General features: G+C 40.2%; 1 protein-coding gene across 1 annotated transcript in view; it reads right to left on the bottom strand.

Moving 5' to 3' along the window:
* RGL1 (ral guanine nucleotide dissociation stimulator-like 1) overlaps window positions 1–16,620 on the bottom strand; it is a 112,369-nt gene that overhangs the window by 79,192 nt on the left and 16,557 nt on the right. Inside the window, exon 2 of the mRNA XM_014948322.1 lies at window positions 10,701–10,805. Within this exon, the coding sequence (XP_014803808.1) occupies window positions 10,701–10,805 (105 nt within the window). The remainder of the gene's footprint in view (window positions 1–10,700; window positions 10,806–16,620) is intronic.

Raw genomic sequence — 16,620 nt, 5'->3', positions numbered from 1 at the left:
AGCCCCGATGTCCCTCTAAGAGCGGAGAAAGGTGCGGAGCCGTCCCGCCCGGCGCCCAGCGGGGACGGGGCACGGAGGAAACGCCTCTCTCTCCGCAGCCGCCGCCCGGGCGCGGCCGCGCACCGGTGCCCCCGGCAGCGCGCTGGGGAGCGGCGGTGCCCGCCCGCAGCCGCGGGACAGGTGCGGGGAGCCGGGGTCGGGGCGCCCGTGGGGCTCCCTGCCCGCTCCTGGCGGGTTTCAAACTGCTTTAGAGTGAAAAAAAAAAAAAAAAACCAAAACAAAAAAACAAAACCAAACAAACTTATTTCTACAAGTTCAAAAGGGAGGAAAATAAAGGTTATGGTAAACCCCAACACCGCTGCTAGTGAGGTGCTCTGGGCTGTCACAGTCCTGGAGCCTGCCCAGCGCTCGCCCACCGGAAAATTTCGGTGGCTCAGACAGACCCGAGCTGAGAGAGGGCCTTCCTCCTCCTGCCCAGGACAGCCAGTCTGTGCCAGGGCAGGAGGACCCCTCCGTGCTGTCTGGGGGGCAGCCACAGGCCCCCCCACCCCTCTGCATTAGATTATAGTCTATCCTATTTCCCACCTACCTCTTAACACAGGCTGAACCCACAATATCCTTATTTTTCTTCTGTGGGAGTCCCTTGCTCACAGACAAGCCTGTATAAACCTTCACTGTACAAACACCGGCTGTAGCCACCAGCATGCTGACACAAGGATCTCAAACCACCTTAAAAACACTAATTTAAGCTGCCTCTTGAGCTGTCCTTCGTTTCCTAGGGGTTTTTTTTGGACTTATGAATGAAAGCAGAGAGGAGTTGCACAAATTACTGTGCAAGTCAACGAAAGAAGTAAAAATTGAGCCAGAGCGTTCAGATCTCTTGGACCTCAGCACTAACAGCCAGTATATTAATGTATTTACACACAGGTGTTACTACCAATTATCTCAGGAGCAGTGCTGGTTCAGAGAGACTATTATCACTTGCAGCTGTTAACATGAGGATGCATATGAAAGCAAGGAACATTATTTTAAGCTATGAAACCCAGATTGAGCTGTGTCATCACGGGTGAATTGGTCTGATTATTTGCCAGGCTGTGCATTTAGTTTATTTGTATAATACTGAAGTGATCCAGAATATGCTGAGGCAGATACAGGCTTTAATAGTCTGTCTAAAATGTATTGTAACATACAAACAAAAGTCTAGCTTTCCAAAGTCCCCTGGCTTCTCCTATAAAACTGCAGAGAGCATTTTGAATGGTTTAGATTTTGCAAACCAGTTTTCCACATCATAATTTTTACGTGCAAAAACCAGAATCTGCATTGAATTCATGTAGCTAGCCCAGCAGGCACGCAAGCCATTTCAGAACAAATTGCTATTGAACAGGACAAACATATGTTAGCATATGAAAATGGGTATCCAGCTACAAGGAATAAAAGACTAAAGCCAAATAATTATTTTGATTTGAAAGAACAGCTTTCTTGTGTATGATGTTCTGGTGCCACAGTAAGTGTCGCTACCATTACTCTGGATGGCAGTCACCAAAACCCAGCAGTTATTTCTAGCTATTTCTTTAATAGTAAGAAAATGGCAGTGAGTTAATACAGTGGGAAGGAGCACACTTTTGACTCAATTTAGTTTCTGTTGAATCACACATTTCAGACTGGGTCCCTAGGGAACACCTTAGGGAGAGGCAAGCTCAGGACTTTTTCTTCAAAGTAGGGCACAAGCCCTCTCTCATGGATGATGTTTCTGAATCCTCTTGGTCACGGACAAGTGACAGAGAGAAGCTCTGTCAGGAAGGAGTGATAGATGAACTCATCCAGTTTAGCAAGTAGCAAAAAGCTACCCTTGTTATTAATTAGATTTGCCATTAGTCTTGTTTAGAGTTAGACTATTTTCCAGATTATTTTTAGTTAGATACTGTGCCCAGACTTTGTAACATTAAACACAGATACACTTTTCTAAAAACAAACAAACAAACAAACCAAATTAAAATCACAGCGAAAGGTTACTGGAGGGACAGTAATCAGGTGTATAATTCTGTAGTACATCAAACTGCATTCTGCTTTTGTAACAGTATTTTGAATTTACATGTTGTCTTTTATCCTAACGGACTGCAAGGCCCGCACAAACAAGATACTGTATAAACCCCATCACTAGCACGTGGTCACACCTGGGCTGCTGAACAAGAACCTGCAACACACACAATGGCATGCAGGGCAACAAGGGGAGACAGAAATGTTGGCCATGGTGTTGAGGTCTGTATGGCAACAGATATATGTCTTTTACAAGGACACGGATCTACCTACACTCTTCCAGATTTGAAGTTGAAGTTTCATACACACAAAAATGCTAATCTTTACCCCTAAGATCTCACCTCCTCCAACATGCACCTGAGATGGCAAATTGTTGTTATCTGGGTTTTTCCAGCATCATCCACCCTCTCCTGTCATGGGTGCTAAATGCACTTAGGAGGGTAGATATACTTAAGAGGCAGCTGTTTCCCAGCTCAACAGATCCCTGAGTGAGCCTTAAAGACGATACTTTTACAATGGGATATTTGGACGATATAATGTGTCCTCAGTCAGCTGATCTAGGAGGGAAGTTTCAGAATTAGCCTGAAGGAAAAATTCAATGTCTATGCTAAGAGCTATTGCTCTTTAAGGATGTGGCAAAAAAAAAAAAAAAACAACATCCCAGTATGCTAAGAGCTATTGCTCTTTAAGGATGTGGTAAAAAAAAAACAACAACATCCCAGTCTCTCTTCAAAATAGTCTCTCTTTTGTAGAAATCTTCAGTATTTACTTGATTGAAATCCTAATCTAGTTATTTTGTTTACCTATCTCTTAAATTAGTTAACATGATTAAGCTTCTAGAAATGTCTTCCATTAACTAGTTTAGCTGCAAGGGGAAAACTACAAGATGGGCAGAACAACACACGAATTAATTTAATCTTGGAAAACTACAAGATGGGCAGAACAACACACAAATTAATTTAATCTTTAGCCCCTACCTAGTATGTCAGTTCAGAAAAGAATGTAAGCAGTAGCTTTACTTTAACGTGAGCTTAAAACATTCACTTCAAAGGAACTAAATTCTTAAAATTCTTCGATGAACTAGATCCTAGACCCTGAAATCAAAGTGGATTGCAGGTTCAAACCTCCATGGGACTAAGTTTTACCCCCACAAGAATTACATCAAACATTACATTGAAAGAGTCCAGCAGATTTTCAGTGAAAAACTGCCAATTCTAATCTATGCAGTTTTCTAGTTCCTGGGAAGTCTGGATTGTATTGATAACTGTCTCACTTGGGAAAAGCATATTTGTAGGTTGGGTTGGTATCTTCATTAAAGCAGCTGATGGGGAATGGAATAAGGTTTTCCACATAGTGTGCCTTTCTTATGCCACAGTATTTGCTTGCTTTTCAGCTAAATAAATAGGTCAATTTAAATATACTACCTCTTTCGACAGACCTTGTCCATATTTATATCATCAGATTCCGTAGCTACAACAATGTTGTTACATGGAATACAAGAAATTTCTCTTGGGCTGGTAGAATCTTTCAAAGTGAATGAAACATACTGTAGTGACTAAATTTAACAGAAGGACCCCTTTTAACTCCAACTCATATAATTAACTTTTACCAAAACATGCATGTCTGTGTATGTATACGTAACATATATGTATTTATTTGATCTTTTCGAGAGAAAGTATTATGCTCAGTCTAGGCTCCTGAAAATCTGCCTTATATCCAACACTGGTTATTTAATACTGGAAAGGAGGAAAAGCATATGTTATGTTTAACTTCCACTTAGTTGCATTCTAAGACCATTATGTAGTGTTCAACTGCTTATTTGAGACCAAGAGACAGGATCAGAATGCACAGGAAAACACGAAGACAAAGCAAGCTCTGATTAATCTAAAAGATGTTCTGTAAAGATTTCAGGGACCGACAGAAGCACGAAAAAGAGTAAGAGCAGTCTGCAACTCACTTTAGTAGAACTGTTGCTTTGCTCTTTCAACAGACTTTAATCATGAAACTGATCTATACCAACGAACCACACTCATGGTCAACTTTGTGTTAAATATTTGTGTCTTTCCAAATCATGTTTGCATGCAATAACTACATTCCTGCCATAATCAAGTCCTGTGCCTGCCCCTTCTACTGAATCAGAATTGTTCCTCTAATACATCTGAGCATGTACTCCCTCCCCCTTGCAACAAGAAAGAAATACAAATCTACTTGTGAATGCAACCTTACACTTCTCACAGTGAAATGTTATATAAGAAAATACTTTGGGGTCTGGAAAGTTCTCAAACTGCAGATCGTTGACCACTTACAGCCCAACAAGAACTTGCCGACTGTCCACAGAGAAATAAGTTAGTCAGAGAGTGATGATTTTTCCTTGTTTTCAGCTGTTGCTACAGCTGGCACGCAGACGCTTTCATGAGAAGACAAAGCAAAAGACCTATAAACCAGCTGGAAATAAAGAACAGCTAGTCTTACTGCCTCTGCTAGGGGCCTAACAGAAGGAGAAGAGGGAACAGAAGTCGGAGATACCCAAATAAGGAAAATATTTGGGAGAGCAAAGGAAAAGGATAAAGTAACCAGGTGATGTAAGAGTCATCCCAGACAGCTTCTCCGTAAGAGAAAGGCACCATGCAGCCTAGAAGGAAAGAAGCCAGGTACCAGGGACCTGCCTGCAAATTAGCTTTACTGTGAAAGGATGCTCAGTGGGGGATGAGAAAGAAAAACACCCAACTGCCTCCTTATATTTTTTCCAAAAAAGGGAAAACACCCCTTGCATGACAAAAAAAATGTTTGTTAGGCCATGGTTTCAAGATGTTCCTTTCAAAAGCCGTGCCAGCTCAAGCAGATTCCACTCCCTCGTGTTGATTGTGCCAGGGGCTAGAATTGTTTACATGTTGGATATGTGAGACATTTCCTAGTAACCATGCCTTTGCATTAAATGCTTTTCCAATATTATCTTTTTTTAAGAAGCAATGGCTACCACCTCAAGGGCACTACAGCACAGCATTCTCCTGGAGAAACTGGCTGCTTATGGCTTAGATGGGCATACACTTTGCAGGGTAAAAAAACTAGCTGGATGGCTGGGCACAAGATGTTGTGGTGAATGGAGTTAAATCCAGTGTTAGGCCAATGGTTGGACTCGATGATTTTAAAGGTCCCTTCCAACCTAGATGATTCTATGAGTCCATACATGTGCAACTGTTAATTGGAAAAGAGGATCCTGCAAGATCATCTGTTCATCCTGTAGAAAATATGAGAATCTATCATATAGAATAAAGCCTGTCCAAAGAGACACCTCTGCCGTGGATGATGCATTAGAAGTGCATGCCTACAAAAGGAAATAAATACTGTTTCTATTAAAACTATCTCATTAATTATTATTTGTCTGGTTTCTTTATAACCACATTTAGTCCTTGCTTTCCATTTATGGCAGATGTCCTCAATTTGATAACTAACAGGTGTGGCAGACTACAGTTCTTGAGGTTGAAACAATTTTAAAAAAATTAAAATCACACACAGATGAGCCACAAAATCTACAGAATACAGAGACTATAGAAATGCAAACACAAATCAGTTTTATATTGTGTTTTAATGACTGTGGACTCTGACCTGTAGCTTGGCTAAAGAGAGCTCTTAACCACAGCTGCCATATGAAAATCACCTGGTAGTATTCCTTGACATTGCGCACACCTGAGTTCCTGCTTTCCACTCAATTACACAGTTAGTTTGTCAGGGAGCACTTTAGGTCTGCTTAACATTCAGCATGCTACAATCTCACCTACGCTGAAGGTCCTTTACAGCACAAAGTACCTAACTAATTAACTTCAGTATTTATATTCTTTAAATGAGTGAGATGTACTGTCACTACATGTTAGCCAGTAAGAAAAATTGTTGCAATCAAAAATTAAATTTTAATTTCAAATCACTAACTCAAAGTGAAAGAACCATTGCACTACACGCTCTGTGCCTGATCTTCCACTGTTTGCAATCCTTACTCCTATGCAAAAAGGGAAAAACAATGTCCTCGACTCACTCAACAGCATTGAAAGATGTGACAATGCTGTAGCAGCTCAGTAAAGAACCAGATACACAAGTTCATCATAATCTGTCTTCACTGACACTAGAACTAAACAGAAGCCTTCAAGTAATTGGAAATATTAAACAGCTTCATTGTAAAATGCCAGAGGAAACGCAGCAGAGCTCCCATACATAAAACTAAATTAATGATTCATAAGGCTGCATAATTAACAATGCTAAGTCAAAAAATTATGTAGTTAAGGAAGCACATCCAGCCTTTCCTTGACCTCATATTCCACATGTGATTGCAATTAGATAGGTATGCACTGCTTCACAAACTATGCTGTCCAATAGGGTATGGCATGCTTTTGTATAATCTCAGATCTAGGTGGCATATCCCCTTGAGGAACAGCAAGTCCTTAGACTTCCATTTGTTACGACTTCAAAGCAATGCTGCTTGCAAAAGTCACATCACCAGTAAACAGCACCACCTGCAACATCATATAGAGAAATAACAGCGAGTTTTACTGCCTGTCCCCTGAGCCTTTTGACTCGAGTGTGAGTAGTGCCAGTGTACCTCGGATTCTGGTCTCAGACCTGACCCCTACTCAGTCTGCAGAAACCTCTCTTGGTTCTTTGGAAACAGGCTGTAGGAGCACAGACAGCAGGCCCTAGGAACTTGACTCTCAGTGACGCATATTGCAAAATATACAGAAATACTTCTAAGGCCATAGGTGCTTTACGAGGTCTTCCGTTCTGTTTCCAGCCCCACATGTCCCTGCTGCTTCAAAGCAGTGTCTTTCTCTAGTATCGTGTTGTATAGCTCAGGTGTTCACAGCAAATCCTCTTGACTGCATCCTTCCCAAGCTTTGAAGGAAGAAACAAAACCCTGAAGTGCATGCCGAGTACATGGTTTTCCAAGGCTCATAACTCAGTCAAATCAAAGCCAAAACTAAGACACTTCACAATTATGGCTATTTCAATGCCAAATTTTAGCACACAGGCCTCAGCCGCTCACACTGCAGAGCTGTTCAAAAGAAGGCAGCAAAAAGTCTTTACAGAGGGGAAAAATAGTTTTCCACTCTCCTCATACTCACACATGGATGAAATGTTTTTGCTCAAACTTTCCAAAAAATTCACCTTTGAGCAGAGTCCAAGGGCCTCATTTGAACAATTTTAAAACTTTCTGCAAAGAATAAATACTTTAATCATATAAAAAGGCATTGCTCAAGTACAAATTTGAGTGTGGGCAATTCTCCTGACATCAATTCCATTTCTTCCAATTTACATTGTCATGAGACCAGAATCAACCCCACTGCCTATGCAGAACCAATAAAAATGATTACTCCATTCTCCAGCAAAAAGTTATGGAAGACTGAAAAGAGAATGCTAATATATCCAGCAAGCATCATATACCTATAAGAACAGTGACAAAAATAACAGCTATAAAAGAGCAGACCAAAATGCCTAACCTTGGAAACTTCATACCAAAATCTTCATGCCACAAGATGCATGAAAAACAGTGACAAGGGAGAGCTTCAGAAGCATTTGAGGTGGAAGAGGACAATGGCTCTCCATCAGTCCTCCCCAGGCACAGGCAAATGGAGCTGGCCTTGGGATACAGCAGAGGTCCAGGACAAGTTGGTGACTTCAGCCAGGTGGAGATTTGGATCCTGTGGCAGCCCCAGTGCCAGCACAGCCCATGTTTTGCCCAGCTGATAGTTTAGGCATGGAATTATGCCAGAACTGCCTATGAATTGCATGAGTTTACTACCCTTTCATGATAATTCAATCTTATCTCAAAAAAAAGGTAAATACATGTCACACAGTAACGTCACTCAGTAATTTCTTTTAAAGAAGATAGTACGAAACAGCTATAACAGGTCAAGGGTTTAGACCTGAAGAAGCAGTGACTGAAGCATTCAGATACTGCACAGTGTTTGAAACAAGGCTATTGAGGGGTATTAATGAAGTGAAACTTGCTTATGCTGTTGAGATCGCTCTGCTTGTAAACAATGGGACCATGTCCATTTATCTTATTATTGCTTGATGGAGAAATAGGCAAGCAGGCATATAAAGAAAAGGGAAATGGAGCTCACTGATTTATTCCTTCTTCAAGGAAAGGACTGATTTTCCCATCTTTTACACACATATACACACACACACTTCCATTTAGTATCATCAGTATCGAAGCCACTGAGTTTTCTGCCACAGCTCCCAGACAGCATCATAAAGTAAGTCCCAATAAACATGACCACACACTTCCATTTAGTATCATCAGTATCGAAACCACTGAGTTTTCTGCCACAGCTCCTAGACAGCATCATAAAATAAGTCCCAATAAACATGACCAAAAAAAATCTTGCAGGAGTTTTGATATAAATGGGTCATTTTGTTTGTACCAGCTGAATTTCGGAAAAGAAAATCCCTTTCCTGATTTGTTAATCAAATGGTTCTCATATACAAGCGTCCCTCAAAAGTTGACTCCTCTTTGATTCAAATATTATTATTTTTTTGCACCTAAGTAAGGATTAAGGACATCTGTCATGGCACAAACATGTATTGGGTTGATTTAGCTAAATTCTCATTTTCCCTAACTGCTTTCTCTTCTCAATAAACAGCTTCTTGGTTTCAATACATTTACAAATTTGGGATTTATATTATTGGCTGTTTGGTACTCAGTCCTCCCCCTCATTCCCAAATTACTTGCCATGGTCATGTTCTGTTCTAGGAAACTTTCGTTTTCAGAACAAGAAATTTAACTATTTGATAAAAATGAATTCTCAAAACTTCCCATTTACAAACATATTTTTCTTTTTCCCTTCTGCTCTGTTTCATTTTGCTTTGGCTACAGATATATCGCACATATGCCTTTTATGGCCCTGTTACCGTATGCCTAAACAGTATAAATCTCTGTTGACTATTAGGATTTTCATCTCCTTAATTTTCACTCTACAGTCTTTTTCATTTTTCCCCTTAAAAAAAAAGAAAAAAAAAGAAATATTTCCTCCCCTAGAAGCCTGTATTGCTCTGCTATCCTTTAATCCAAGCACCCCCCAGAGGACTCTGGGCTTAATAATTATATTGGAGTCTCTATTATTTAGGATTCTGGGAGTACTTCCCACTCTATCTGGGGCCTCCTGTTCCTCTGAACAGACCTTTGCCAGCTAGGTCTGTATTTATATCTAACTAGTTCAAAGCCCAAGGACTTTGTCCCTCCCACCCATTGAGTTATAATCAGATGGCATGTCTTAAGTTTGACTCATTCAGTTCATGCATGCTTAGTTTCCAGAAAGAGTAAATGAAAAGTTTCCATTTAAAAGCTGTTCCTACAACAAATCCTAGTAATCACATGTTTCCAATGGCATTATAGATGTTAGAGATCACAATTAAAATGTCTAAAAGTAACCGCATAGCTCACATTTAAACGTGAGGAAAATTTGCATAAAGCAATCTTGAGAGTTGTGAACCCCACAATAAAGTTTGACATTGCTGAATGTTGTGCGCAAACACAAAACTCTTAACCTGTAAGAGTTCGTTTAAATAACAGTGGTGAATTAATTACAAATCCTTGTATTACTGTCATAGTTTATCTTATTTGGTTTTTTATTCTAAATAACCCATACTAAACTTAAACACTATGTCCGCCTTTATTGTGGGACATATTTAAAAATACTCAGAAATTCCTAGACTCCATTTTAAGAAGCCTGCTGAATGCCAGTCATATAAGAGAGCTCTTCTGGATGCTGAAGACTGTTGAACACCATGGACAGATTTCTCAGCCAGGTCTAAAACAAATTCTTACAAGCTTTCACGTAAGATGGGCACTCTGTTCTCAGATCACAATGCTATTAATCCAAGCCAACAAAGGATTTCCACTAGCATAACAGAAAACAGAACATAGGCTTCAATTCAGCTCAGAGAGAAGACATAAGAAAGAATCTCATTTTCCAGTTGGCTTGGGCTACTGACCCTACTTTTTTCCCAGTGCTCGAGCAACAGTAAGCCAGAGTAGTCACTTTTTTTCCTCTCTTCATTGGGCTAAAAGGGAAATAATTGAAGTGAAGCAGGAATTCAGCATATCTATGGGTCTCTTGTTTTCTTAAATGCTACATTCATTCTATCTGATTTTACTAAATCCTACAAGGATTTTATTACCCTCTTATAGCCCTGCTACAGAGCCAAGATGGCACCATTAAATCAGACTCCTTCTCCACAGCTTTCTTTTGAGCACTATTTAGATTTACAAAGAGGAGCAAAGAACAAGTGAACTGTAAACAAACATGTAACAATTAACTTTAGAAATATATGTACGAGTTCCTCTGCAACCACATAGTGTTTTTTCATCATACATACCACTCGAACAATTAACATTTCAGGGCTTTACTAACACAGCCTTGAACACAAAAGTCTCTAAATTGGAAAGGATATCTTTTCGAACAATTAACATTTCAGGGCTTTACTAACTAACACAGCCTTGAACACAGAAGTCTCTAAATTGGAAAGGATATCTTTCGAGTGGAGTGCAATAAAATGCAGATTTGGGGAGGCTGGGATTTGGCTTTTTTGAGGTGTTTGTTTGTTTTTACCTCCGCCATATCTAAAATATCCCATAATCAGATACAACAGTCTGTACACCAGTGACTTACCTCTTGCAGGCTGGCTATACTTTCCACATCTTCATCAGGTGGGTCGCTCTTTCGTCTTTTACGAAATCCGCAACAAATGAGCTTCCTGAAGGAGAATTTCCGTATCTGTTTGAAAACAACAGAAAGGCAGTCTTGAAATGCAGATAGCAGTACATTTACTTTTAAAATCCATAATATTTCTCTCTCTTTTGTGAAACGCAACAATTTAATAGGACCATTGCACAGATAAAGAAGATGCTTAATTATGTTCATTAGATGCAGTGCCAGCCAAGCCCCCTTCCTAGCCCACTTGAATTTCTGTTTTCTCTGCGTTGCATTAAGAAGCAAAGTAGTTTTGGCAGAAAATAAACCCCCTTGCATTCTAACACTCCTCACCGAGGTGGGAGGCTTGTAGCGTATGAAGGCACGGACCCTGGTTGGTGATACAACCAGAATCCTTTATTATAACCAACATGCAGTTTATATAGTACCAGTGTCTATTCTTTTCCAACGGACACTCCCCTGCAACCCCCAACCGACAGGCGGGTGGGATTCCCCTCCATCAGTCAGGGGGCCAGACATTGTTTACAGGTCTGGAGATGCTCATGGGCCATCTTCTGCCATTGTTCCTGCTTCTTCTCCTGGTCTCTGCTTCTTCCACAATCTTGTTAACCCCTTGTTCTCCCACAGAGGCTAGGTGTGGCTAGGTTTAAATTCTGAGTGATGCCCAATTCACCACTATTAGTCCAGTCATGTTTAATATATTAAAATATCACGATTCTGGATACACTAATAGTGGACTGCACCTTCAGTCTAGTCATGCTCATGTACTAGCACGGCCACTGTCAAATCTTTGGTTACATTCAACGCGAAACTGAAACGACTAGCTACGTAAGTAATGCAGGTTATTCAAGCAACAGATATAAACGTTCTTATTGATTGTCAGTGATAAATACACAGTCTGCAAAGCACATGCAAATAAAAATATTGTTAATAGTAGAAAACATGCAACAAAGTTAGAAACAGTACAGCCTGGCTATAAACGTAGAAAACTAACTAGGCGCATTTCCCGAGGAAGCACTAGGTATAGTCTGAGTCTTACCCAAACGTGTCCTTACAGGGGGGGAGAGAGGCTCAACCCATCGACTGGTCCAAGAAGTCAAAGGCAATGTGTGATGGAGTCCTCCTTGACTTGTTCACGATGGTGTCTTCACTACTATCCCCCCCTTCTTGGGCTATTTTTATACTATTTTTTACCTCCAAGGTGGAGTTTGAGTGACTCTAGTCATAAATACCTTTATTATGATTGGTGTAAAATTCTCTCGTTTCGCATTTAAAGGTATAGTTTATGAAAAATTCAGGGTGCAGAATCAAGGTGGAGTGGTTGCACCTTGGAGGTGGGTAGCCTTTGGGATGGAGGTATGTTTTGGTATTATACTGACATTCTAATGAGCCCAGTTCACACAAAAGTCCGCATTTTATCAAAATTTGACAGACTGTTGGCTCAGGGTAGCAAATATATAGCTTATCAGTTCCATAGGGCCATCTTGTTCCCAAACCGTTGTGTGGAATCATCACTGCAGCCTCGATGGTGTTTCACAAGCAATATTGTTCAGGGAATCATGGATGGAGCAGATTCCTCCCATACCAGCTGCTGCTGTATTCCACCCTGGAAACGTTTCGATTTTATACCTTTCCCAGCATCTTCAGCTAAAGAGAAATTCCTCTTACTGCTTGGGCTCTTGCTACTTGGCTGCTGCTGTAGTCAATATATCACTTCCTTGAAGAAGTGCTGCTAGTGACCTCAGTGGATTCACTTGCAAGGGAGAGGTGACAGGATTAGAACCACAGGCTGTAAACACTTCAGTACCCGCTGGGATTCGGTTGCTTATTATTATTGGCGCATTGTGCTCAGACAGCAAAGACATTCATTTAAGGATACTAGTTTCTATTTGCAGCCCTATGACATCTATTTTTATTAGAACTTATTTAAAGACAACATTATCAACCCAGAAACAAAGGACAGGAAGGAGATGGATGTCCACAATGCTTAAGACTCTAGACAATGACAGGAAACAGCCCGTGTTTTGACAGTTCCCCCAGTTCTCTTCCAGATGATCTTTACTGAAGAATTAGACAAAGTCCAAAAAGCAAAATAAAAACATAAACAAAACTCTGTGAAGGGGAAATCCTCATGTATTCAGATCCCAGCAGAGTGGAAAATTTTAGAGACGATCCATGTCTAGAACACTATGGTAGAAAAAAAGTTGTTTATATAAAAGCAGGAATGGAACAGCAACATGACAGCAACAAGATGTAAGAACAACACATTAGCCCATGTTCCAGTGGGAGGAATCCCGTTGTCTACCTCCAAGCAAAATTACAAAAAACAAAATAATCTAGTGTTTTTTGTGATGGGTATATTAACAAGATACTTGGCTTCAGTATTTTCAAAGTACCCACCACAGTGACAGCTGAACAAAGTACATGAATCTTTTATGTATATAAAGCCCCACATGCAATCCACTTCTGAGACCTCCACAAGCTCAGAGAAGAAATATCCTTTTGCTTATATATGCCTCCATAATAATTAATACGTGAACATAAAGCCCCAGCTGTATTAGAGAAAAGTTTAGAAAACCTACTAACAAGCAAGCCAGACTGTAGATCAGTCTTGTGCTGTTCTGAACAAGCATCCAGCTTACCGTCAATGGAGCATTACTTAGCAAACTTAAACCCTATCCATTGTATCAGGATGATATTACTAAAGACATATTTTGAAGTTTTTACATAGACAAAAATCTAGCTGAAGTCAAACATACTTTCTCCTCAGTAAAAACTAAGTAAGAACTTCAAACTTGGCCAAGGTTGAACACTGTAATACAAAAGTTCAAGCAGAAGCCAACTGTTTTGTTCTCCAGAGATCAGTTGGAAACACACCAATAAACAGGATGGAAGATACTATTTTCAAGGGAGTATTATAAACAGCAAATTAATTGTGCAGTATGTTACTATGCTCAGGGAGATGAACTGGATTGGAAATCAAAACCTAGAGCAGATAATGAATAATTATGCAGTTATATTAAAAAACACTAACACATACAAGTCAAAGGAATATGAAATACTTTCACTTTGGGTTATAAGATGAGCACTGAGAGGATCCATGGAGGAGCTTTTCCTACAAGTTACCCCATAGTTGTCCACAACTGAACTATATCTGCACTACATAAGCAATTTGTCAATCTTAGTATGGCCACAGCTGCCTTTGACGTTACAGGCATTTTGCAGCATCCCCAAAGAATGAGCTAAAACATACAGTCTCTCATCCATAAATAATTTCTTATCTGAGATTGCTTTGCTAGAGAGGACTATTCAAACTGCAAGGCAATTATTTAGTAATACTGCCAGCAAGAATACCAGAAAGTGTCAAATGCAATAAATGAGTTTATAAAATGGTCACAAGTGCACTGAGGACTGGAATAAACTAACCGATGCGTTTTCCATCCAGCACCAGACAGCATCAGGTGGCAGTGTGTTTCGGTCATTATGGGTTTATCCTGGATTAAACCTGCACCAAGAAGTTAAATGAAACTCTATCTTCCTTTTCTCCCAAATATGTGTCAATTATTCTTCATAAATTGTTTTCTTAACCTTTCTATTGCAAAGCAAAAAGAAAGCAAAGAAGCCATAGCCTTATTATCTGAAGAGAAAAAGAAAAGAGAATTTAAGTTTACTGCAAACCAGGACCAGACGTGCATTTATCACCATAACTTGATGTGATGTGCCAGTTGATAATTTGGCGCCCACTTAAGAGAAGGAATTCTGCTTATTTTTTGTTCCACTAGCTAGTCCAAAACCAAGTGCAAAGTTGCACAATCCCTCCAACTTTGTTGGAGACGCAATAATCAGAACCAAGATTCACAGAAGACTGAAGGGGGAAAAAAAATATCCCAGTCCTCTTTTCTGGATAAGTGGATATGTGCTAAAAAGCAAGAGTTTGGTAGAGAAAAACAATGCTCTTTTGCTTTCCCAGGCAGGTTTCTTGCTCTTCCAAGCGAACTCCAAACTTCATGTATTTCTTTCCCTCCCTCCCTCCCCCAGCCCTTGATGATAGTATTTGGCAGGAACTTTTAATTAAAAAAAAGTCCAGACTGCCTTTGTGCTACCCCAGCAAACCTCTCTGGGGAAATGATGTTCTTTGCTCAGCAATTCCTGTTCAGCACAGAGTGCCAACACGAGGAAAACAGCTGGAATGACTTCCTATTCTCCATTCAGGCCTGGCAGCCTAGGAACAAATCCTTACAAAAAGAAAGAGAGGCTGAAATTAACAAAGAATCATTGACAAAGAAACGCAGGGTGACTTGTAAGATGTTATTTTCAGCTCATTTTTAAAAACGACTACATTCAGTCTCTCACAATAACACAGAACCCACTAACAATTTGATCCAGCTACCACCAAAGCTGTATCAAGTGGCAACCAGAACAACAGCTTTAACAAAGAAAGCGGATCCCTTGTAAAGGCTTCGCAGCAATGACCTGGGCAACGGGCTTGAGCAGCACTTGCTACAACACTCTGAACCTGGACACTGCCTCCAACCCTAACAAACAGCTAATGTAATGCAAAGCCACAGATATACATTCTATATCATCACCCAATGAATATGCTGAGGCTCAAGTATATGTATTATAGGCCAGACGTGTCCTAAAACTAGCGATCCAGGCAGCAATCTTGCCATACATTGTGATTTTATCTCATTTAGCATTTTCCTAGAAAAACCTCCCTCCTGTTTACTCCCTTGCCTTGAAAAGTCTTGCCTTTCATTTACATACAATTAATTTTCTATATTCCAACATCTCAATATGGCTTCCCCAATAACTCCTTTAACACCTAAAAAAGGAAGATAAAGGAAACATTATTACTTTTTAAGTCTTGTGGCTATGTGACCCTCATATTGGGGAGAGAGGAGCTTCTCAGATGGGATTGATAATTACGTGGCTGTAATCCTAACAGCTGTCATTGAGACACATAAGGATATTGTTCAGTTTAATCTGAACATCAAGAGATTTACTTTAAATCCCTTTCTACTCTGTAGAAAAGCAATATTGACTAAGCAGCTATCACCACATCTCCCCAGGCTTCAAAATTATTTTGATGGACATTATTTTTTTCCTGAGAAACACAAAGTCTAGTTACATGCATAGAGAAATCCAACATTTAATCCAAGGATTACAGCCATGAACTAACTCCTGCTCTTCTACATCAGACTGCTCCTCGGGCTTTAATTTGAAAATCCATATATTACGTGCTAACTTTCTTACATTTAAATCTCAAAATGCAAAGCATCTGAGGTCATAGCTAAGTTCTGGAAGATACCCGACAGTTAAATCTCCAGCGAAGTCAGGCAAGGCTGATAATTGGGTTCAGACAAGGATATATACTGGGTTTTTACTACACTGATACTGGGTAACACTCCAGCCTTGCTCCATTCTTCCTTTTAAGGAAGATGACCTTTCAAATTGCCTCTCATTGCTAATCACATCTAGGTAATACTAACTAACGCTTTAAAATAGTTTGGCCACTAGTGGTTTAGTGAGGAGCAAAGGAAGAGGGGAGAGAGCAGCGTTATACCTCTACGGTGACAGACTTTACAGTTTGAAGCTCTGTCCTTTTCCTGAGGCTGTGTCATCACAACACTCACACCACTTGCATCTGAATGGCAGGATGGGTCCACTTCCTTCTCTCCCCACCTCCTTCTCTTAAATTACCATGGATTTCCTCCACTGTAACCTTGTTGGCAGATGTCAGCCTACTCAGTGGACAAACAACAAATTCCTCTGGTTCAGTCTGCAGTTGAGGGACAAAGCAAGCAGTTCTTCCAATAGTGTTGAAAAGAAGAAAATGGAAGCAAATATTCCAAAGTAATCTTCAGCTCATTATGCA

This window comes from Calidris pugnax, unplaced genomic scaffold, assembly GCF_001431845.1.
Source record: "Calidris pugnax isolate Ruff unplaced genomic scaffold, ASM143184v1 scaffold30, whole genome shotgun sequence".
Taxonomy (NCBI): Eukaryota; Metazoa; Chordata; class Aves; order Charadriiformes; family Scolopacidae; genus Calidris; species Calidris pugnax.
Note: the sequence above shows the minus strand (reverse complement) of the source record. Positions and strands in the feature narration are given on the sequence as shown.